The sequence below is a fragment of the Pteronotus mesoamericanus genome, unplaced genomic scaffold, assembly GCF_021234165.1.
Source record: "Pteronotus mesoamericanus isolate MK-2021 breed Mesoamerican mustached bat unplaced genomic scaffold, CSHL_Meso_final scaffold_507, whole genome shotgun sequence".
Lineage (NCBI taxonomy): Eukaryota > Metazoa > Chordata > Mammalia > Chiroptera > Mormoopidae > Pteronotus > Pteronotus mesoamericanus.
In genome coordinates, this window is record NW_026555319.1 from 3828718 (window position 1) to 3853477 (window position 24760).

The window sequence follows — 24760 nt, forward strand, 5'->3', positions numbered from 1 at the left end:
GCAGCTCTTGCCCTGCAACTGCAGGTTGAAGTAGCTGTGACAGACCATCTGGCCCTTTACAGGAGAAGCTGGCGATGCCTACACTAGGGCAGTGATTTTCAGCCGGCGTGCTGTAAGAATGTTTAAAACATGCAATACCTGACTGTTTAGTCAGGGGCACTGACCTCTTTTCCCTTAGATTATCAATTTTAAAAAAATGACAACAGCCAACACCACAGCTGTCCAGTATGACTGAACTGAAATTATACCTATTTTTCTGTCGGATCAGGAAAAAACCTATTTTTTGGTGTCCTGCAGAATTTTTAGTAGTTTCTGTGTGCTGTGAGGTGAAAAAGGCTAAATGTCACTGGTCTAGGGCAAAGCCAAGTACCGAGCGGGCAGACGGGAGGCCCGAGATAAAAGGTGCGGTGGGTCTGTCGCAAACTAGAAAGCAAGCACCGTCCCAGTGGGCAGCTCAGCCCTGCCTGGTGCTGCCCTGGGGGAATACTACCAGGTCTTTCTATTTTTCTAGGGAATTTTGTATTTTAAAAAGATTTTTTTTTTAAAGTAAATCCCTCTGAGGGCCAAAACATGGCTGTGGAAACTAGCTGTGAACCCTGGTTCCAGAGGGTCTGCAGGGAAGTCCTGGAGGGCAGCCGAGGCTCGGGTGTGGGAGAAGGGGCCGAACACGCACCTGAACCTGCCCGCTCCTTCCCCCTCCACGAATACGGCTCTGGCTCTACCGTGCTCTGGCTCTACCGTGCGTAGGGGACTGTGAGGGGACTGGCGGGCCTGCCCTAGGCAGCCTCCTGAAAGTGAGGCGGTTCAGACTCTCCACACTTTCCAGACCTCTGAGGTTAAGAAGGGAGGGCCATGCAGGTTGGGCGACTTCTGTGTTGGCTGAAGCTGAGGGTCTTGGTCTCACTCCCTGAGTCCTCACTGCAAGAATTTGGGAAGGTGGGCTGAGTGAGGGGTGAGGGTCAGAAAGCCTCCAAGAGCAGAGCTGAACTTTTCAGTGTCAAAACACACCCTCAAACCATACAAACTGCAGGGCCAGGGCACCCCCTGGCGGCCATCCTCAGAAAACCCTCCCACCTCAGGCCCACCCACCCCCAGCTGCTTCTGGGGCAAAGAACCCCAGGCCTCCAGGAGGGAGGGTCACCCTCCCCAAATGGCCAGCAGTCAGGGGCTCAGGAAGCACAGAGAGCACAAGGCACAGACAGTGGTTCTCTGAGCACTTAAATACCCACCCCAGAGAGACACGGAGGCTGGGAGCAGGCGGGAGCTCACAGCAGAAGCATGAGCCTGGGGAGGGAGGCGCCACAGGACGCCCAGGGCTTCCTTCCAGCCTGCGCTGGGACCCTGTAAGTAGCAGGTCATAAATCCAACCCCAGGAGGCATGTCCACACCCCACGTGAGGGGCTCAAAGGGTGGGAGTGGGGACAGAGGGGCTCCCTGAGGCTTAGCCTCCTCCCAGGAAGACTACCCAGTCTGGCCAAGAGCAGCTGGGGATGGCCGAAGATTCTAAGGAGGACCCAGTATTAAATATGTCATAAATAGGAGGGTGGGGCCGCTAGTACTGTGAGGACAGGCTGGGGTCACATTCTTCTTGTCCAGTTGGGGACCAGGCCTTGGCCCTGCTCCCCACAAGGCTGCTGGCCCTTGAGGTCACTGCTGCCAGTGGCCACTGGCACTGCTGGGGAGGAAGTCGGCAGCGGGGGTGCCAACTGAGGCGCCCTGCAGTCTCAGAGTCCGGGGGCTCCAGAGCGCAGTCCCAAGGCTCAGGGCTTCTTGGCCTTGTTCCTGTTCTTCTGCAGTTTGGTGTGCACGACTTTGAGTGTCGTCAGGAAATTGCCCAGGAAGAGGACCAGGAACGTGAGGGCCAACACGAACACCTGACGGGACCCACATTCAGAGGGGAAGAGGGAAAGGCTGCGCCAGCTTGGACCCACGCCCCCCGCTGAAGTGCCACCCCACCCCGGACCACAGTACCCCATCGGCACAAGCAGGGTCTTCCAGTGGAAGGCAGAGATCACGATCAGGCAGTGTCCTGGGGAGCTCCTCCTTTGGCCCCGGGTCATGTACAACGGGGAGCCCTCACTGAGGGGCTCCCTAGCCTCCCAAATCCCCTCCCACCGTCTCCCAGTTCCCAGGCGCAGAGAGCGCTAGGCCCCATGAAGGAGAGCACAGGGGGTGGCTAAGGAAAGAATTTTCCCCAAGCCAGCCCAGCCTTCCCCAGGACCCCCACCACATGCTACCACACACCATCACACGCAGCTCCACACCCCCCCCACACACGTGCACACACGCACGCCCCATACCTGCCATTCTCTGCATTCCTCGTGGCTGGAGAGCTCGAACAGCGTGACCGCGTTGTAGAGCTGCCAGAACTGCCAGGGAGGGGAGGTAGGCGCCACTTAGCCACCAGTTCCCCTGGACACCTGGGTGGGAGGGCTCAGGAGATGCACCAGGACCCCCATCTTCTGGTATCAACTGCCCAGGGGCCCCGAGATACTGAAAACTCCCAGATGAAGCTGGGGCACCCTAAGCCAGCATAGCCTGAGAGCCAGTTCTGGCCCGTGCCTTTGGCTTCCCTGGAGCCAGCAGCTGTCAGAGCCCCAGGACCCCAGGAGGCCCAGCCCAGGGATGGCTGGTGAATGGGGGCAAGGCCTGCAGACCTTCTGTCCCTGGGGGTCAGCCCAGAACTGGGGATATCTACAAACTCCAGGGGTACTCACGTGGCCACAGAACAGGAAAGGCAAGAGGAAGGTGAGCCCCCGCCACATCCAGGACTGGAACCCTTCTGTGGAGAGGGGGAGGGAGCCAAGGGCCCACGTGAAGGGATTCAGCAGCTCCCACGGCCCACCAGGCGCCCACCGCTCAGCCACTCCAGCCACCGAGATTAGCTAGGCAGACACACACAGCGCGGGGGACCCGCCCTCACCTCTTCCAGGGACGTGAGCGCTCACTATGGAAATAACCCAGGGGGCATGCAGAACGCCTGTCACCAGGCCTGACTGCCCTCATGTCCCAAGTCACCATGGACTAAGTGGGCTTGACAACACTTGCGGAATGCTGATGCGCCAGGCACTATGTTTTTAATAATTTCTTCAATTTGCATTTACAGTGGGCTTTGGAATGCATTATTTCAAGTGAATCTTGACAAACTAGGGCTTACTTTGCAGAGCAATTCAATAGAAATGACCATCTTAAAAGATGGCAAAGATTTATTAAAAGTAGTTTCCCCCACCCTGACCAGTGTGGCAGAGTTGGCATTGTCCCACAAACCAAAAGGTCGCCAGTTTGATTCCCAGTCGGGGTACATGTCTCAGCTGCAGGTTCAGGCTCTGGTCAGGGCACATACAAGAGGCAACTGATTGATGTTCCTCTCTTATATCGATGTTTCCCTTCCCCTCTTTCTCCCTCCCTTCCCCACTCTCTAAATAAAAAAATTTTTTTAATAAAAAGGCTTCCCCTGAAAGTTAAATGAAAGGTCTCCACAAGCTCTTCTGATCAGGCACCTATTCCTATGCGTTAAAAAGTTACACACACATTCCCAATGTATAGACATATATACGTTTATATATTTATATGTGCAACAACACTAGGCTGACATTATATACATTAGAAAGCACAGACAAAAAATAGACATTTAAAAATAATAAGAGAGGCCTTGGCCAGGAAGCTCTGTTGGTTAAAGCACAGTCCCAATACGTTAAGCTTGAAGGTTTGATCCTTGGTCAGGACACATGCAAGAGTCAACCAATAAATGCATCAATAAGTGGGACAACAAAATCAATGTTTCTCTCCCCCCCCTTTCCTTTCTCTGTAAATCAATAAATTTTTTTTTTTAAAACGAAGAGGATGAGAGAAGCCAGCACTGGGGCATAGAGCCGCTCCTGCCCTTAGCTGAAGCCGAATCTGCGGCGAATTATGAAAAGCAACTCGGGCAGAGGCCAGCAGCCTGGCTTTGCGAGTGGTAGGTCTTGTTATGTCCTTACTGGCCCATGCTCCTACTGTGGGGGCGGGGTGAGGCCTGGGGGAGCGGGCTGGGGCTCACGTTTGTCCCTCCGCTCCCCAGGCCTGCTACTCACCCACCGTGAGGTCCAGGTGATTCCTCTCACCCAGAGCGCGCAGCCGGTAGAGGCAGCCCCTCTGGTAGTAGTACTGCAGGAACTGGACACAGCCTGCAGGGGGAGCACAGTGCCCGGAGGATGGAGCAGCCCCTGCACCCCAAGGAGGGGGTCTTCTCTGCCCAGAGGGCAGTGGGTGATGGGGTACAACCCTCTTCCACTCTCTCTCTCTCTCTCTCTCACTTTGGTTTGAACCTGCTTAATCGATTCTCCAGAACAGAAAGAGCGCTCAGGGTATCGGAGGACCCAACGAAGCCCCAGCTAGACTAGAAACTTCTGGGGCCTTCGTAGGCATGCAGCAGGGAACTCGAAAGACGCTTGCTGCATGGCGGCGCCCTGCTGGGGGCTGTGCGCAAGGCCGAGATGGCAAGGCAGTTCCGCACAACAGGGTCCCGGTGCTGACCTGGGAAATGTCTGGGGTAATTGTTAAAAGCCCAGGTTATAAGCAGAACTACATGTACGAAGGGATCCCATGTCTGTCGACTACACATAATGCAGTACATGTGTATGTATGTATTTGTGAATAAAAATGTTAAAGGACGGAGACCTATTAACAGTATCACCCCTAAGAGTGGGACTGCACATAATTTTCATTCTCAGCTTTACATATTTATGTTTGTAAACAGGGTTTTATTTAAAAACTAAGTGTATTTTTTGAATTGACAATACGTACATGGCATAAAATTCAAAGGGAACAACAGGTATAAACTGAAAAGTAACACTCTTTCCGTCTCCAACCATCCACACGCCCTGCTCCTGGAGGTGACCCCTGGGACCAGCGCATAGGCTATAAACCCAGAGCTCTTCTCAAGTGAGAAACGGAACACGTGTTTCCACTTTGAGAAAACAAAGCTAGCGCCCCCACCACCCCTGGGTCTCCAGTGGTCTCGGTTGGTCTGGCCCTGGGAAGCAAGAGCCGAAGCTGCGGCTCCGGGGGGCGGGGCCGGGGGCTGGAGCGGGTCTGGGGGCGGAACGCTCCAGGGTAGATTTCTGGCCTCCCAGGCTCCAGGCTGGCCAGGGACCTCCCCCAGTCTCCTCCCCCTTCCAGGAAAGACACGCCCCTACGGGGACGGGCCTCCACGGGGACGGGCCTCCACGGGGACCAAGTGCCCCCTCCCCTGAATCTAGGCAAGAGACACTCACTCTGAAAGATGGAAAATGCTAGGAACTGATTGCGGAACTTCTGATAAATCAGCCCGTTAGGCCTGCCGAGAAGGGAAAAGCCGAATGAGGTGTGCTGTGAAACCAGACGTTCATTCCCGTCCGTTCAACCGAGAGGGAAGAGGAACTTTCACGATGAAGCCAAAGCTGACGCTTTCTACTCTTCTTTACCACCAGTGCCCCTGGGCCAGACCCCGGTCATGCCCTCTTTGCTGCAAGTTCCTTCTAGGACCAGGGCAGCTCCGGCAGTTTTGAAGCCTAAGTTCCCACAGGATCCCCTCACTCCCTGTCAGATTCCTTGGGGCCACAGCCTCACCCCTGTCCTGTTTGGTCCAGCCTGGCTCTCTGTCACCTCTGCCCTAGCCAGCGGGCAGACGGCACATTCCCAGGAAAGCTCCCAATGGCCCAGCTGTAAGCTCACACTTTCCTTCTTGGCCACAAAGTAATTAAGCCCAGACTAAGGCCTTCAAAAGCCATCTGGGCCCCCTTACTCACCACTAGTTCCCATTCACAGCCACCTGGGGAGGGTGAGTGGGGGCTGGGGGGCAGGGCAGAACACACTCACCAGGTCAGCATCACCCCGGACAGGAATGTGGACACGTAGTGGTGAGACACCCACCAGCCTTTAATTCTTGGAGAAAACAAGGAAAGGGGAAGCTCAGGCAGGGAAAGAATGGCAGGCGCCCCCCGGCTCCCCAGCACTTCCCCTTCTCCCTGCCCTGCAGAGGCGCACACCCACGCACGTACCACTTACCCACGAGCCACAGGCCCCACAGAAGCCCCTGTGCCCCCCGTAGCTTCTAGCCATGCTGAGGACACAGCCCTAACCTCACCGCCACGGCAAACCCCCCCGTCCTGTCCTCCTTGAACCATTCCTACCCAAGGACCTGCGACAGGCTCAACTGTGCCCCCCACACACCCCGATTGACGCCCTAGCCCCCCCATGTGACAGTACTTGGAGATGGGGCCTTTAAAAGCTGAATGAGGTCACAAGGATGGGCCCCCATCCAAGAGGACTAGTGTCCTCCTAAGAAGAGGAGACACACGAGGAGTGTGTGCGCTCGCAGAGAAAAGGCCACACGGGGACAAAGGAACCGTCTCCAAGCCAAGGAGGCCTCCAGAGGAACCGACCCTGCTGGTCCCTTGGTCTTGGACTTCTAGCCTTCAGAACTGTGAGAAAATACATTTCTGCTGTTTGAGCTGCCCAGTCTGTGTATTCTGTCGTCACGGTGGCCCCCGCTGACTACCAGGGCCTTTGTACTGGCAGTTCTCTCTGCTCCCAGACCTTGGCCTACCTGGCTCCTGGTCCAAATTCAAGTTTGTCTGTCACCTCCTCCAAGGCCTCCCCTGACCAACCCCTCTAAGTCAGCCAGACAGCCCCACTCTGGATCACAGTACCCTGTTTCCCCTTCTGCACGCTGCTTACCACTCTGAAATCACTTTTTCCTCATTTGTTTTTTGAACACCCTCCCCCACTCAGACATTAACTCCACAAGAGCAGGGATCTTGTCGGTCTGGTTCATCAATGTGCCTGCTCAGGGCAGGCGCTCAAGAAGTGTGTTGAATACACACAGGCCACACACACATTTACACAGAGCGGCAGCTGCCTGCATCACGCGGGCAGGAACAGGAGTGACGGCCCGCTCGCATGGCCCCGCACACCACCCCGACACAGCTGCTCCCTGGGAGCCCCACGCGCCGGGCGCCTCGCCTGCTCTGTCAACAGCCGGCCCCTGCCCAGCCCCGGACTTCATTCGTCCAGCCCAGAAGCTGGGGGAACCCTGCTGTCAGAACTCAGCTTCCACCAGCTCAAGGCCCTCACTCCACAGCAGAGGGGTTGGGGTCCTGGTTGTCACCTCTCAGTGTCAGGGGCAGCCTAGGAGGAATGCAGGATCTGAACACCTTTACTCTTTAAAGTCCCTGAGTTTGTCCCAGGCCTTACCTGGCCTTCCCCAGCCCCTCTCTGGGGGCTCAGTTCTCTGAACACCATGGGGCAGGGAGGTGCTTTGCCAAAGGCAGCCTGGGAGGAGCCAGGGCCCTTCCTCCCCAGGAATGGGCAGCAGTGACTGGAACCCTGAGGCGTCGTGGGAGTAATCCAGCTATGTCCCTCCAGAATTCACCATCTCTCCCTCTCCCTCTCGGACTGGGGTGGGGCCGAGCAAGGAGATGGGGTCCAGGGCACTGCTGCTCACAGGAAGGAGGAGCCCAAGGATCTGCTGGTTCGGGTTTGGGGGAGGTACCACCGGATTGGACTTTCTTAACTAAAATCATCCTGCAACTGGCTTTCTTGTCTGGATTCCTAGGCTAGTGCCTACGGAGCTGTCACTGGCTTCCTAAATGCCACATGACATTTCAGGAGGTACTTGGTTGTTCCTCAGTGGTCGCTATCATCCTCGGTGCTGCCAAGACACGCCTGTGGACGTCCCCTAGTGTGATGACAGTGTTTCTCCAAGAAGTGGGATGGCTGGCTCAGAGTGTGCGTTACTTGTCAAATCACCCTCCAAAGCTGCCATCCCAATATACACTCCCATCGGCAGTAGAGGAGACTATTTGGTTCCCCAAACCGTCACCAAGGCCTGATACAAAGTTTCAAAATTTCTGCCCAACTTATTGGGTGAAAACTGGTGTGTCACTGAGGTTTCCGTCTGCATTGTCCTTACACGTGGGTTCGGGAGATCTAAACCCCCCAGCCAGAACACAGACATCCTCAGAGCAGGGACTGGCTCTTACTCATCCCTCCTCTTTGCAGCCCCATAATAGTCCTGGATGTGCACTGGTGTTCAGACAATGGCGTGAGGGACCCTTAAAGGTTATAGTGAGGGACAAGGCCTTTTCCTTTATTCCTAGCGCTCACAGCACTAGGTAAACAGCAAGAACTAAACAAATGTGACTTAAATGAAGTGATATACAGGAGGTACAGCTGGTGAGAGCCACGGCTGGTCTGGATGCCACCAGCACAGAGGTGACAGGAGCTGGTTGCCGGTGCCATGTGAGTTCATGGGATGAGAAAAGAAGTCCATTTGCTTCTTGGTTCCTTCTCTCCCTCACGTCCCTGTCCTGTCTGTCAGAGTCTACGAGGCCCCCAGCACTCATTTTCTGATAAAAACACTGGCTGGCTGCATCCTCAGACTTTTAGCTTGAAGAACTGCCTAGCAGCCTCACTGGAACCTTCCCAGGTCTCTCTCTGCAAAGCCGCACACAAGGCCTTGGCGCCTGGCACGCCCCGGCCCCTGTGTGCTGCTCCCCAGAGCCCTCCTGAGAAACGCCCTCCCCATCGGGCGCAGACGTGCGGACTCCGGCTCTGGCGATGAGCTCAGCTGAGCAGTAGCCTTTACTTCCACAGCCTGCTGTTCCCAAAGCCCAGCAATGACAGCTGCCACCAATAAACACAGCTCAGTGGCACTGAGAGAGGCTAGAAGTCCCTTCCTCCCCAGCCCCATCGTCCACCTGCACACCCCAGGGCTCTGGGCAGGTTGTGTGCACGTGTTTATATAACATTTTTTTGTGAGATGTAATTCAAATATCATAGAGTTCACTCATTTAAAATATAGATTCCCAGCCCTGGCCGGTGTGGCTCAGTGGGTTAGTGCCAGCCTACAAACTGAAAGGTCACCAGTTCAAATCCCAGTTGCAGGCCAGGTCCCCAGTTGGGGGTATGCAAGAGGCAGCCAACTGATGTTCCTCTCATACATCAGTGTTTTTCTCCCTCTCTTTCTCTCTCCCTTCTCCTCTCTCTGAAAATAAACAAATAAATTCTTTAAAAGTATATATATAGATTCAGAGTTGTGCAACTGTAACCACAATCAGTTTTAGGACATGTTTGTCACCCCAAAAAGAAACCTGCACCCAGTAGCAGTCTGGGCCTGTTTTGGTCAGAAACAAAGCCTGAAGCTGCAGGGGCTGGTGGCCTTTTCGTGAGCAGACAGCGGACGCCCCAGGAAGAATGGTACATACCTGCCAGAAGGCAGGGACAGCAAGTCCTGGTATCTGGAGGCCGTGCCCAGGAAAGCCCTGGCCCCCCGACAGGACACCCTGGCCAAGGCGCGTGTGCAGCCACCGTTCATCTCCGGGCCGTTCCCAGCCTGCGCGTTCGGTAACCCGGGCAGCTGGCGAAATGGCTTCTACACTGAGGATCCCTCCCTTGCCTGCCACCGCTATGCCTCTGTATCTCAGGAACGGTCCCTATAAAAGCTTGTGGGAGCCAGGTGCCCACGGGCTGGCTAGACAATAAAGTGAATACAATCCCTGACTCATTACTCGCTCTGGCCCAAAACTAACTGGAGGAGACATCTGCTGTTTTGCCTGCCTGTCAGTCACCCCCATTCTGGTTCCAGGCCTCAGCTTTCTATCTGGGACCACCTCACTCCCACACGAGTCCAAGTGGTGGGGTGGAGCTGAGTAATATACCTGGGCACATGACCCAGATCGCGACTCTGCATTGCTCCAGTCACAGTGATTGGCTTATTGATGAGCATGTGACCCAAACCCAGCCAATCAGCAGTCTGCCCCAAGATTATAGCTAGATTTGTGAAGGAAAGCAGCTCTGGGATTGCTGATCCAGGGGGATGCTGACTTGGGCTGCTGGGAGCTCGTGCCGGAAACAGCAGGATAGGCAGGAGGAGGGCACCCGTTCACACTGAGCCCTTTTTACCTCCCCGAACTATTTATATGCTTCCATAAATCCCTTTCATGGTTACTCCTATCAGGTGGTTTCCCATCATCTGCAAAATTTGCAAGGGACTTTGACTTGCTTATTGCACTAACTGAGCTAAGGAGCTACTTCTCACAAGGGAGGTTCAGACACAAAGAAAGGGTGGCTCCATCCCAAAACGGGGGAGTCCCCTCCTCCCCCACCTCTCTAGGCTTGCCTCCCTGACCACACCTCTAATTCAGGTCTCAAGTGCAATGGGGAACAGGATCAAAGAGGCTCAGTCAGACCAAAACCAGGCACCAAGCCTCTAGGAAGCCCATATGGCTCAGCTCCACCTGTCCTTAGAACACTGGTGTGGCCCCAAGGCCCCTGACTGATTGCAGAGTTCCTGAGCTGGGACACTTCAGAGATGAGAAAGGTAGAGTTCATTCCAACATGGACCTCTCCCTCCTCCCTTCCTCTTCCTCCTCCTCCTCCTCCTCTTCCTCACTATGCTCTCTTAGCTACTGGGTTCTTAGCTCTTCCCTGGTAGGGGCCAAGTGTGAGGGGAAGCCTCCAAGGCATCTGCCTCCCTTGCCCACTTACAGGAGAAATCAGCTGGAGAAGGAGCCAACAGATGTTGAGGATGAGTCAGTCACAAGGCCTGATCACCCAAGTCGGCCTCTACTCCCGTAGTCATTCCAAAAGATGAGGTGCCTGGACAGGAGGGCCTGCCACTCCCACTCCGGACTCCCCACGAACACCACATTCAAACCCCTACGCCCGGCCTGAGTGATAGGACAGCCTTGAGGAACGGTGCAACTACAACAGGAGGTTCCTGAATGCCATGTGCCATGAATGGGTCTCTTAAAACACTCCGTGAATGCTCCCAGAAGGCGCCCGACTGTGAGCTGTCTTGGAGGCCCTGGCTCAGTGTCTGACAGCCACAGGACACTCAGTGAATGCTGTGATGAATGACGGTGAGGGAACAGAGCGGACCCACACGCAAAGCTCTGCATCACGAGCTCGGAGACAGCCCTTCCTGCCGTCCCCAGCAGAGTGCAGACTCCAGAAAAGCCCTGGCTACAGCGTTAGGCAAATAAGCTTTAGCTTTGGAACCCCACTTCCTGCCGCTGTCCCCGCCCATCCTCCTGGTGTGCCCCACACTTGCAGGCGCTGCACTCAGTCCTGCTCCCTTCTCTCTGGTAAACGCCCCCCCACCCCGCCCCATCCACAGCTTATCATCCTAGAAAAAGAGCTGACCAGAGTAACTGTTACTAAAGTGTTAGTGACCACTAGAGTCACAGCAGGCCCCCGATCACTCTTAACACGAGTCCATCAGGAGGGCGAAACCTCAAGACTGACGGTGAGTGCACAGTACAGAAAGAGTAAGTAACCAGGAGACCTTGCCAAGTGGGGCCCGGGCCCCATTTCCCCACTATATGCTATCCTGGCTACCCTCCAACCACACGCAAAAGCAGGAAGGTATTATTCACTAAAATTAAGGAAAGTCATGAATTTATTGGGTAAGATTTTCTATTTCAGTGTTCCCCAAAGTATGGGGCATGTGTCACCAAGTTTTAGATGATACTCAAGTGTAACACTAGATGACACAATGATCTCTTCTGTTCTCCTGGTTAAGTCAAGGAGAGAGTCTGGGTGAGGTGCTAGCACATCCTAACTGCCTCTCGAGATCTGTTTGTCTTCCTCTCTACACATGGACGCACATGAGAGAGTCTGCAGGCCTCAGGCCCAGAGCCTTCAATAAATTAGATAATGAAAACAAAAAAATATTTTTATACTACTTCCTTTTTCCTGCAATTCATGCTGGTTTTCCATGTAAGATGGTGAAAGAAAATTTCCTTTTTAAAGTACATATTTATTTATGAAAAAGAAAGAGACAGTTGATTTGAAATGCAGGAAAATAATCACCCAGGTGGTATAGAACATGGCAAAGATGGCGCAGGCAGGACAGGAAGGAGTGCGGTGTGAGAAACACTGATCTCTTCTAAGAGGCTACGTGCTGCAGGGCTGCGTACCTAAGAACTGCCGTTCCTCTGGTCCTTACCTCTTGGCTCTACATTCAGGGTAAGGCCGAGCAGAGCAGAGATCTGCCCTAAGAGATGACTGCGCAGAAAAGTGAGAAGGCCGCAAATTATTTGGGGGTCTGGCAGATGCCCCAAATTAATATATGCTCCTGGTTGTTCCTTATTAGTCTCCAGAAGGAAGAAAGGGGAGAGGGTTTGGGAAGTTGTTACTTCTTGTTTTGGGAAAGGGCAAGAACAAAAATGGTGTGCAGAGGTTCAAATTCCTTTTTAGCCACCCTAAAACGGAATCAGAATTCTTGAAAGTGGGTCCTGCAAGTGGCAAGCCATGGAGCTCAACTGAGTCCCGGGACTCTCATCTCCCTATGGGGGACCAACACTCTTGTCACCAGAGTCCACTCATCCTTCTAGTGACAGTATCTCAATTTTCCTCTGTGGAACCAGTCCCCTCCTGAACCTCAGCTTCTAGGCTTCCAATGACAGCCATAGGCGTGAGCCTGAGGCCCAAGCCCAGCCAATCACAGCAGTGTATTCTCTGGCTACAGTGACTGGTTCGGAGATGGGCATATGATCCAACAAGCGCCAATGAGACCCAGTGAGACTCTTGGAAGAAAGGAATGTGTCCTATTTTGCTGGGAAAGCTAGAAATAAAAACGTGAGCTTGGAGCTGCTGGATGCCCCTACATGGGCCCTGAAAACAGGCAACACAGTAAAGGCAGGGGTGAGAGACAGAGAGAACCTGGATCCTGACAACACTGTCTGAGCACCTGGATTGAGCCTCACCTACGATCAGTCCCAAAGGATCTGTTTCTTGATATGAGAAAGTAAATGTCTTGTTATGTTGAGCCCACCTGAGTTAGGGTTTCTTGTAAATGAGAGACTGACCACAGCAAGTGACGCTGCCGCGGCAGCAGGTATGTGTTCCTCCGCCCTGGGTGTGAACCATCCCCAAGCCCCCAAGGAGGAAGGGAATGCAGGCTGAGGGGGCAGCCCTCACCTGCCTTCTCATTGTGACAGATCTCCCTTTGGCTGCTCCTATGCCCCCCACCAAGCGGGGCCCCCAATTACCTTGAGCCATTGCTGATGAGAATACTCTCCCGAATCGTCAGGGTGCAGTAATACCACACGAGCAGGAAGTTGAAGACTTCGTCTGTTACCCTGGTGTGGAGAAACAGCCCCAGGCGGGGAGCAGGCTTGAGAACCCGGACGGCTGTCCCAGCCCCACTGCAGCAGGACATCGAGCCAGGCCAGGGGCTGCCCACCCAGACGGGACCCCAGAGCCCCCAACACCCGGGAAGGCAGAGCGGGCCTGGCCTCTCAGGGGTCGTCCCTGCACTGGGAATGCTCCTCCCCCTCCTCATCTTTCCCCTGGAGTCCTACCGGCCCTGGAGGCTCAGGCTGAGTCTTCCCTCCGGCGCTGACCACGCAGCCCACGGCAACCTGCCTCCCTTCCAAATGTGGAATTTCTGGTGGGGTGGCGACAGAAGGGCTTGCAGCAGGAAAGCGACTGTGCTATTTTAAGCCATTTGCCTGTCCCAGTATAAACTCCCTCCATCTCCTTAAACCAGCCACGAACTTTGTTGTACATACAAAAAAATTCTTATGGCCTGAATTGTCTGTAAGAAGAACATAAAAAGTTCCTGCCTCCTGCACAGAGACCACAGCCCGGAGCAGACCTTAAAGGCGGACAGATGGGGCGGCTGGGGCCGTGCAGTGCCCTGGTCAGGGGAGTGGGCGGGCAGGCCCGCTCTGTGTGACCCTGTCAGAGACCTGCCCGGCCTCGGCTCTTCCGTCTATAAAAGAGGAAGATGGATTCCCTCTGCGAGCTTTCCCGGGTGAAGGGTCCAGAGCATGCAACACACAAGTTCTTAGAGAGCTGCCAGCTCCCCACATGGCCGGTCCTTCTGGTAAGACCTCTACCAAGCTGTGTCTTTGACCCTGAGGAGGGAGCACCTCGGTGCCTCCCAGTGTCACACAGAGACCTTCGGCACAGGGCGAGAAACGACCCCACCCCCTCCATGTCTGTCACTGAACTGGGAGAGCCTTCTCCCAGACTACAGTGGCCCTGGGCTGGGGGTAATGGGGTGGAACGGAAGCAAGACACAACTTTAACAATAGAAGACACTGGGAGGTGACTGTTTTGTGGTCACAGATGATAGACTCTCAGCCCAAGCCTGCTGAGTGTGGCCTGCAGAGGCAGTCTCAGGAGGTCAAGAACAGATTCTGGATAGCCAGGGCCTGAGTCCAAATCCAGACTCTGCCTCTTCTCAGCTGGAGAACCAGGGACAAGGTAGTGATTCTTCCCCACAGCCACATCCCCACCTGTGCAGTGGGGAGAGGAACAGCACCCCGCGCTCCCCGCCCCCCGGAAGGCTGCTGTGAGCACTAGCTGCATTTAGTGAAGTGCTTTGAACAGTGCCTGCAGCCTAGGGAGAGCTGCACATGTTCCCTGTCTTAATTTTGAAAGCACCACAGGGGGCCCCAAGTCGGATAAATGGCCTCAGACACATAACCACGAGAAAATCAAAGGCCTGCTTGACTTGGAGGTGAAACAGGGGGGCGGGATGGGCCCCAGGGTAGAGAGTCACTTAGATACTGACTTCTCAGCTCAGGCAAGAGACAGGCCCACTAGCAAGTCATAGTTACCAGGATATTTTTCACTGGTCCCCTCCTTTAACTTATCAGTAAAAAGAGAAGCAATAGTTTTACGGCCCCAGGCATGTGAAGTGCAGCCTCAATCTGCTCTGCCAAAGGGTCTGAGCTTCCTGCAGCTTTGACAATGGGGTACATGTATTCTCTGAAAAGTCCTGGAAGTCAGTGTCTGAAATGGGCCACGTGCCCCTCCCGGAGGCTCGGGGACAGAACCCTCCTGGAGGCGGCTCGCTCTCCTTGCACCGTGGCCCCACACGGCTCTGACCTCCGCTTCTGTCATCACCCTCCCTCCATGGGTCTGACCCCTGCCTCATGAATCTGTGTGTGATTACATGGGACCCACCACTTAGCCCAGGGTCATCTCTGTTTCTCAAGATCTTAGCTTACTCCATCTGCAAAGACCTTTTGCTTTGTAAAGTGATATTCTCAGGTTCCGGGGATCAGAACACGCACATCTCTGGGGCCCATTAGTCAGCCTGCCACACTGGGCCAGCACGGACCACTGGGAACTCGCAATGCTGTAGGAATTTTTTATGGACAATCTCTCTAAATCTGTCAACAGCCCTACGGGACCGGTTCTTGCAGTGCGTGTGCTCACACATCATGCCTGTCGGGGGCTTCAAAAGCCAGAACCTGCGACTTCCTCTTGGCATACCTGATGGCTTTTTCAGGCCCCTGCGTTCCCCATGCCGGTGTGAGGGGCAGGGGAGGACCGGGGAGGAAGCAACCCCCCCTGGGAGCAGCCCTCAACTCCCCCAACTGGGTTTAACCGTTTCCTCTCCCAAAATTCATATTCACCAAGGACCTCAGAACAGGACCTTATTTGGAACTAGGGTCTTTATAAATGTACTTAGTTAAGATGAGATCACCCTGAATTGGGGTGGGACCTGAACCCAATGACTGGTGTCCTCATAAGAAGGTCGAGAGAGAGACACAGGGACATACAGGGAAGGAGGCCACGTGGCGAGACTGAGGCACATGAGGCAGAGACTGGAGTGAAAGAGCTTTAAGCCAAGGAACACCGAGGACGGCCAGCAACCACCAGGAGCTGGAAAAGGCGAGCAAGAACTCCCGCCTTCAGAGGGGCCGGGCCTGCTGGCACCCTGATTTCAGATTCCTGGCCTCCAGATGTGAGAAAAGCTGCTTCTGTTGTTTTAAGGCACCCCATTGGTGGTGCTTTGTTACAACATCCCTTAGAAAAGAATACAGAGTGTTCGGGGAGAAATGGAAACATCCAGGCCCTGGGTGAACCTTGGAGCTGGACGACACACCCCAGGTCTGCCCTTTGAGGGCCCCGGAGGTCCCAGGGCAGGGAGTGTGGTTGCTCATTAAGGACTTTTCCCTGCTTCTAGAGGGGCATGTGAGTAGGCATGACTGATGGGTGCTGCCTTTGCCCTCCAGGGAAACGGGCCAGGTCCGAGGCAGCAGGCAAGCCTGGGCTCAGGGTCTAAAAGGGCCTTTGTCTAGACATTCAAGTGGCCAGACCAGCAAGTGGACTCCCAGCCAAGCGCCTGCTAGGAAATAAACCCTTAACACATGGGCCCAATGCCCAAGCTGTGCCTGGCCGTCCCCCCGGGGCAGAAAACTCAGGGCCACACGGAGAAAGGGAACCCCCTGGGGCAGTATGGCTTCAGCCGCGGCAGCAGATGTTCTCGCTGCACCGCCTGGTGCCACACACTGGGCAGAGCCCTGCACACACAGGGTTCACGCACTGAATTGTCACAGCAACCTTGTGCAGCCAGCACTGGTGTCACCTCGCTTTACAGACGGGGAGACTGAGGCTCCCAAAGGGAACCTGCCCATGGTAACAGCCAGTCAGTCTCAAATCCAGGATCAAACCGAGGCCATGTGTGATGATCTATCCCTCTCTTTCCTCCCTTTCTTTTTTCCTTTTTTTTTTTTTGTTCCCTTTCTCCCTCTCCCCCCTCCTCTCTTTTTGTAATTAAGATACACCCTGTATTTTGCCGTGTATAACACGCACTTTTTGCCCAAATTTTTTAGGGAAAAAGAAGGGTGCACATTACCATGCATAGTATTAATGATACATAAATATAAATTTGTCACTGGTACATAAAATTTCTGGTACCATAATATTTTCAAAAATAAATGCTAAAATTTCTTTTAAAAAAACAAGTATTTAAATATAAATAAATAAAAAGTTGAATTAAAAAATTAAAATGAAAGATTCCCCCCACCCTGAAAGTTTGGGCTAAAAGCGTGGGTGCGCATTATACATGGCAAAATACAGTAATTCACATACCGTAAGATTCATTCTTTTAAAGTATACATTTGATGGGTTTTTTGATTCCATGTTCCTAAAGTTGTGCATCTATCACTACTCTCTAATTCCAGACCATTCTCATCACTCCAAAAGAAACCCCACGCCCATCTACAGTCAGTCCTCTTTTCCCCTCCCCTCAGCCCTTGGCAACCACTAATCTATTTTCAGTCTCTATGGATCTGCCTGTTCTTCACATTTCACATAAATGGAATCATGCAATATGTGACCTTCTGTGACCAGCGTCTTTCACTTAACACATAGGGTAGGGCAAAAGTAGGTTTACAGTTGTTTGTATGGAAAATAATACAATAATTAATAAATGATAATACAAGAATAAACTTTGGCCTCTGCCACTGTGGCTCAGTTGGTTGGGCATCATCCTGCAAACCGAAAGCTCACCAGTTTGATTCTCAGTCAGCGTATATGCCTGGGTTGCAGGTTCGGTCCCCAGTTGGGAAGTGTTCGGAAAGTAGCCGATTAATGTTTCTCACACTGATGTTTCTCTCCCTTTATTCTCCCTCCCTCCCCTCTAAAATCAATAATTTTTTAATTAAAATATTTTTTAAAAAGAATAAACTGTTTTGCACACTTACAACTGTAAACCTACTTTTGCCCCACCCTGTGATGTTTTCAAGATTCACCTGCACTGTAGCCAGCATCAGAACCTCATTTCTTTTTGCGGCCAAATAACAATCAATTACATGACTGCCAAATTGGGCTCTTTCTTTCGGACACTCTAAGGCCTCTCCAGCAGCCATTTAGTAGATATCTGTTGAATAGACATAGAGTGGACAGGACTGCTGTTTCTCATGAGAAATGGCCCTTCTCTATCTACACCTAACCTCACCCAACACTATGGATGCAGGACAGACCCTGGATCCCTCTCCCGTGGTCCCCTCTCCACCTCCAGCATGTCCCCCGCACTGCCATGCTGCACTACCTGTAGTGCAGGACAAAGCGACAGGCCACAGCACCCAGGAGCAGAATGATGGTCAGGTAGAGCTTGAACTTCTCATACTCGTCCTTGTAGGCAAATCTATGGCAACAGACAAGCCCAGGGAAGGTCACATAACTATTACAGTAGTTATATTTACATTTACAATTATGTATATTTACAATTATATATTACATTTACAGTAATATAACTATATCCCACCTGGGAGACAGGACTCCTGCCCCATCAGACCCTTGATATACTGCCACCCATATTCCACAAGGAAAAAGGAAAAGGAGAGACCTGGCCTTAAATGAATGGTGATGATTAATTAGGGGACAAGGACTGAAGTGCAGCTTCCCATGTCCCTGGACGCCCCGTTTAGGTCTACGGGTGTGAGGGGCATGGGCAGGGAGCAGAGACAGGGTCCCCTCCCCCAACCAACTGCTGCTGTGGAAACACCAGGGCTCCGTTTTCCCAGAAACTGAAAGACTTCGGGTGGACACTGTCTGCTTCCCTGGAGGAAAGTGTATGACGAGGTGTGGAATGGAGCAGAGTCATTCCTCACGGGGAGCTGGCAGTCCTGCCCACCCAGCATATGGACTTCGTGAAGGAAGGAAACCTTTCCCAGGGGTCTGCTCACCGAGGAGAAGAGTGCCAGAAAGACCAAGAGCCAGAGCACCAACTGTTAACTTTTTTTTATTTGTGCAAAAACCCTAGCTTGGTCCCACCTTACCTGAGCTGAAAGAGCAAAATGTCTGGATTCCATATAACCAGGTGGGGGTATGGGACACTTACTTGGCCTGGTTGCTGAGAAGGGTCACATTTACGTTGCCAAGGACGAGATTCAAGTAGAGCCTGGAAGGAAAGACCTGTGAGGCTTTCACGTCCCTAAGAGCCCCAGCAGCAGCCCCGACCAAAACTATTCACACTTACGAAGCACATACTGAGTGGCCAATGCAAAATGTAAGACGCTAAACTCAGCAGTACAATGGGCCTCTCATCAAGTGTGAATAATGATTAACGAGAGAACACGAGGACTGTGAGACATGACAGTCACGACTGATCCATTTCCCCTCATTTTAGCTGGCTTAGAGACCATATTTCCAGCCTCTCTTGCAGCGACTGTGAGCATGTGACTACGTTCCAGCCAACAAGGTGAAAGCGTATGTACAACATTTAGGTCAATTTAAAGCAGGCTGTTTTTAAACTTAAGGCATAACCTTCAAAAGTGCACAAGTCTTAAGGATACAACATGATGAGTTTATACATTTTTCTATATCCATGCAACCAACACTCAGATCAAAGAATAAAACACTTCTAGCCCTAGAAGGCTCCCTCCTGATGCCCTCCCCACCAATGACAGCCACTGTTGTGTTCACAAAGAAACATGTGAGGAAGCCTCCCCCTCACTTTCCTGCCTTCCCTCCTGCCCGTCTCCCTCGACCTCAAGCCCCAACGGGAAGGTGGGAGTCACGCAGACCAGGTGTCCTGGGCCTGGGCATCTGTCTGCAACAGGGGGCAGGGTGTGGGGAGTGTGTGTAAGTTCCCAGCTCCTACCCGTTCTTCTTGGGCAAGTAGGCCTCCATGTCAAAGAAGATGTTCTGCCGTTCCTTGATGTTGGCATCTATCTGCTGAACCAGCTCTGCCTCCTCCCGACTGGCATGGTGCTTGTACCTGGAGTCAGAGGTGTGGGTGTAGGAGAAGCAGGGGTGTTACTCAGACTGGAGTAAGAATCTGGAAGCTCTGGGCACTGCCCTCCCACCCTTCCATCTCCACATATCTTATAAACTCAGGTCTCCACCTGTACTCTCTGGGTTTGATGCTGGCTCTCTGCTAGCCTTGTGACCTTGGGGATGTCCTTTAACTTATCTGCCTTATTTTCCACATCTATAAGACACAAATAACACTGAGCCTACCTCCTCAACAATACTATTTGGACAAGTGAGTAAATGCAATTTAAAGTATTTAGAATGATACTTAACACACAGTATGAGCTCAGTGGAAATCTACTAGCAATATTATTATTCTTCCTATATTTTTTATTTTCCAAATGATTTTGATGTAATCACAGGAAGCCAACTAACTGGAAAGCTTACAACAGAGAAGACTTATATGTCAATGCCTTTTGCAAACTAAGCTGGGACACAAAAGGACTGGGGTTCTGCTCAGTATTCTAAAGGAATAACCTGAAGATTACAGAGGGCATACAGGAACGTACTTAAAAGTACAAGCAGTCAACTAATCATGGTCTAATTGTTACTCTTTGGTGATATTTAACTCTCAAAACTAGAAAAACAAGTCACAGACACTTGGAGTAGGGGTCCTCAGTGTAAGAACCTACCTCATGGGTCAACCTTCAAACCCAGGGGTTTTCAGCTGGGGGTACTTGGCAGTGTCTGGGAACCTTTTGGCTGTCAAGACAGATTGGAAGCTCTTACTGGCATCTAATGGGTAGAGGCCACTGATGCTGCTAAACTTTCTACGGTGCAGGAGACAGCCCCCAGCAGCCAAGAATTATCTTTAGTGCCAATGTTGCAAAACCCTAGACATATCGAAGTATCTCAAGGACTGCCATCAGTAAGATGTGTTTTTCCGAGTGGCGATGTCACTGCATAGAACCACCTACTGTTTCCCCTATGACGAATGGGGCTCCATTTCCAAAATGGTCAGCTAAGATTAGGGGTACAATCAATAACCTTCCCAAAAATTGTCCATGAGGGAAGGCAAAAATTAACCAGGAGCCACACACTCTGGAATGGAAGCCCAGGTAGGTCACAGCCTCGTTTTCCCTGCCTGACAGGGGGACCAGAGCATCCACTGGACCCCTTCACTTATGGGGGATGAGAGCACTTCTGGAACCATGAAGGCACAAGGACTGGGAACTGAAATGTGGTCCTGGCCTCAGGAACTGAACGAAGTTATGAGCTCAAGTTTGTCTCCACCAGGGATGCCAGACTTCTTACCCCCCATACCTGAGGGTCTGGTGGGTGCACTCTTACCTCCATGAGAAGGATGCTCACTGTTTACCTGCTCAGCAAGACTTCTTATGACAACTTCCTTTTGGGGAACTACCTCTCATCCCCTTCCCCACTCCATATGGTTAAGTAGGGCTATCCCATTCCATAAACTGAGGCCCATAAACTGAGCATGTGACCTAATCTTGCCTAACCAGTCTCAGTGACTGGGTCACAGGTGGGCAAGTGACCAATTCCAGCCAATGAGGGTTGCACCCAGAGCTTTTGCTGAAAGACAAGTTCTTATCTGGTTAGGTGGCCAAGCCAACAGGAAGAAAGGCTGGAGGATATAAGCCTAGCACTGCTGGTGGCCATCTCGGTTGCTCAGCCTGAGAGTGAAGCCAACCTAGAGGAATGCACAATTTAGAGGAAAAAATGATTCCTAAAAATGTCCTTTGACCCCTGGATCCAGTGATGCCTGAAGCCACCCCTTGTTTTTTTCCATTAAAATTTCCATTCTCTGCTAAGTCAGTTTTGAGCTGGGTTTCTGACGCTGAGAACCAGGGGAGCTTTGAGTGCAGCCCCACCTACCTCTGGAGCGTGTGCTTCAGGTTCTTCAGTCGCAACTTCTGCTTGTTGATAGAGCTGCTGCAGGAAGTCTGGAGTGCCGTCAGCTCCTCCAGCTTCTGCTTATAGATCCTGTGAGTCTCCTGAGGGATGGAAGAGCCGGGCAGGGTGCACAAGAGAACATGAACAGGTCATTTTTCATAGCTTGCTTGTGTCCGGGGACATGACTACAGAGGCCACAAATTGACAGCTAAGATGACACAAACTAGCTTAGAAAACTGGGACCAGAACTGAGGAAGGCAGCATGGCATGCCCTTGTTTAATAAGGAACTACTGTTTTCTTTCCTGACCAGGTTCCATCCTTCCTAATGGTAACAGCAACCAAATATGACTTTGAGGGACCACCTCTCGTCAATTCTTAGTCCAGATGGTTTGAGTAGAGTTGACAGTCTCCATGCAAGAGTGGTCATGTGATCCAGGCCTGGCCAACTGGTATCTTCCAATCCCCTGGCAACTGGTTGGTTCAGACACGGACACATGGCTTAAATGGGCCAACAAGAGTTAGTCTTGGGACCGTGCTGGAAATACTGGTTTAGAGATGCTCTCTTTCTCCTGGGTTTGCTAACCTGGTAGCAAGTAACTTGGAGCTGCTGAGTGAGGAGAACCTGCCTAAGACTGAGGCCAAACAGGAAGACAGAATTGAAACATAGTAAAAGACAGAATTCTCATAGCTTCATTTCGGCCCTTGGATCTAACCAAGTCTGAATGTAATGCAATCCAATATTCTTTGTTTAGGAATTCATAAATTCCTTTTCACTGAGGCCAGTTTGAGTTGGGTTTCTGATCCTGGCCATGAAGAGAGTTCTTACTATGTCAACTAAAACAAGCTCACACTTCTTCCCTTAAAGCCAACCCTCCCTTCCGCCAGCACAGCCACTCCAATGAACTCAGTATCTCATTCCTGGAAATAACCATTCAGAGCCACAAGGCCAAGGGAAACACAAGAGACTTTGCGCCCCAGAGCTGGGAGAATGGAACACGGTTACTTCTCTATGGTGCTGCCACAGCACACACCTCCTCCAAGTCACGTCATGTGCCGAGAAACAAACGCTTCCTTCTGAATTTGAAAAATCTAAGACAAATGCGAACAATTTGGAGAAACCAATGAAATTAAATACAATAATCCAGTGAATGTATTTAAAGCAGCTGTTTTCTTGGCTGGTGGAGAAGTTTTCTTGGCTGGTGGAGAGAAATGTACTATTTGGCAGAGAGAGAGAAAAAGGATATGGTAAAACGGTAAGACCAGAGCCTACATTCTCATGCCTGCCAAGCAAGTTCCTAAACATGCAAGTTAAGTCAGAAGATAAGGGAGAAGTGAGGAAAATGAAGTGAACAGATAACAATTAGGGGCAACACTGAAGAACACTGTGAGCAAGTCTCCCTTGGCTCCCAGACGGGAGGCATCAGCCCCTCGCATTCAAACAGTATCATCAGCCTCTCCTTCCTGGGCCCCCAGAAAGGAAAATTCTGTCCCTATTTTATTTAACTTTTATTTTTGAATAATTTCAAACTTGCAAAAGGATTATAAGAGTACAAAGGCCCTGACTGGTGTGGCTCAGTGGGTTGGCCATCCTCCCACAAACCAAAAGGTCGCCAATTAGATTTCTGGTCGGGGCACATGCCTGGGTTGAAGCCCAGGCCCCTGGCTGGAGGTGTGTGAGAGCAACCAATCGATGTTTCTCTCCCACATCCATGTCTCTCTCCTTCTTTCTCCCTCCTCTCCCCCTCTCTAAAAAATAGTCTTGTTTTTAGAAAAAGAGTACAAGGAACTCCCCTCTACCCTTCACCCAGATTCACCATTAGCACTGCACAATGTTTGCTTTACTGCGACCCTCCCCCCCCACCATGGGGTGGGGGTGTGTGGGGGGGGTTGTGCGCGTGTGGGGTTGCGATTGCGCGCGCAGGTTTTTTGTCTGTTATCAGGCACCAGGAATTTATAGCCCACAAGTCAAACGCAACCACGTGATTTTGTATGGGCAGTAAGCAAGAAACAATTTTTCCTTGGTTGAAAATATCAAAAGGCTATTTTATGACATGTGGAAGTATATGAAATTGAAATTTCAGTATCCATAAGTAAGCTTTATTGGAGCACAACCACACCCACTAATTTACATATTGTTTGTGTCCTCTCTGGAACTACAACAGCAGAGTGAGTAGTTGTGACACAGACTACATAGCCTAAAAAGCCTAGAATCCTTACTAGTTGGCTTTTGTGCCACAGAAGTTTGCCCACTCCTTTTCTAAACCATTTGAAAATTAGCTGTAGACAACATGGTCCTTTACTCCTAAATATTTCACTGTGCATTTCCTAAGAACAATGAGATTCTCATATACCCACAGTACGGTTATCAAACACAGAAAATGTAACCTTGATACAACACAATACCATGACCTCAAATACCATCCAAATTCAAATTTTGCTAACTGTCCATTGATGGCAATTTCCCCACAGATCCTAGACCCAATTCAGTCTCCTGCCTTGTACTACTGCTTGTATCTCTTTAGCCTCCTAGTCTAGAACAGCTCCTCAACTTTTGCATTTCATAACATTGACGTTTTAAAGGAGTCCCATCTAGTTTTGGAGAATGTCCCTTCACATGGGTTTGCTTGTTGTTTCTTTATGTTTGGATTTTGGTTACGCATTTTGAGTAAGAATGCCACTAAAGGGACACTGTGTCCTCAGTGTCTCCCACCAAGAGAGACACAGTGTCCATGACAATGTTAAAGCTTAGAAAAGGTGGTGTCCACCCACTTGCCCCACTGTACAGTGACCAGCTTTCTATCTGTAATTAGTAAGTAATCTGTGGAGAGGCAGGCTGCATTTTCCTCACTTTTGAACTCTGCAGTGCCAGAACAGCCCCCTGCTTACAGCCAGGATCTGCTGGTGATCAAGGAAACCCTCCAGACCTGGAGTGGAGAGGATGCGGGCAGAGAGACCCTGACTGGGCTACAGTCTTCAAAAAGGTGGGGCCTTTGGACTAGGCGTCCCAGCAACCCCAACAGAGGCTCCTGGAAGATAGAGCCATGTCACCAATTGGCACTCCTTGGGGTTGGGTGCCACCACAGGGAGATAAGACCCAGGCTGCAACACCAGCAGCCAGATGCATACCAGGCCCTCTTCAGTTTGAATTAATACTTAATTTCAAAGTAAAGCATGAAGACATTACAACTGTTAAAAATTCAAACACTACAGCTGCAGCTGGAGTCAGCTTTGAACACACCTGTATCCTTTTCCCCCATTCCCAGAAGTAACCACAGTTACCAGTTTCTTCTAGACCTTTTCTTATGTATTCTTCCAGACTATATTCTATGTACCTATGTATTTCTATGTAGACCTATTATTTTATCCTCACTTGTGGAC

General features: G+C 51.5%; 1 protein-coding gene across 3 annotated transcripts in view; it reads right to left on the bottom strand.

Moving 5' to 3' along the window:
* TMEM120B (transmembrane protein 120B) overlaps positions 1–24760 on the bottom strand; it is a 40666-nt gene that overhangs the window by 5213 nt on the left and 10693 nt on the right. The window contains exons 2-12 of one of the 3 annotated variants that reach the window (XM_054594231.1): positions 21364–21482; positions 19376–19492; positions 18614–18673; positions 17822–17917; positions 13017–13106; positions 5839–5904; positions 5256–5317; positions 4074–4166; positions 2718–2779; positions 2301–2369; positions 736–1874 (exon numbers count right to left, since the gene is read on the bottom strand). In XM_054594231.1, coding sequence (XP_054450206.1) covers positions 1761–1874; positions 2301–2369; positions 2718–2779; positions 4074–4166; positions 5256–5317; positions 5839–5904; positions 13017–13106; positions 17822–17917; positions 18614–18673; positions 19376–19492; positions 21364–21482 — 948 coding nt within the window. In that variant the 3' untranslated portion in view covers positions 736–1760. Of the gene's footprint in view, positions 1–735; positions 1875–2300; positions 2370–2717; positions 2783–4073; positions 4167–5255; positions 5318–5838; positions 5905–13016; positions 13107–17821; positions 17918–18613; positions 18674–19375; positions 19493–21363; positions 21483–24760 lie in introns of those variants that run through there. The other 2 variants (XM_054594230.1, XM_054594232.1) reach the window with 2 other exon arrangements.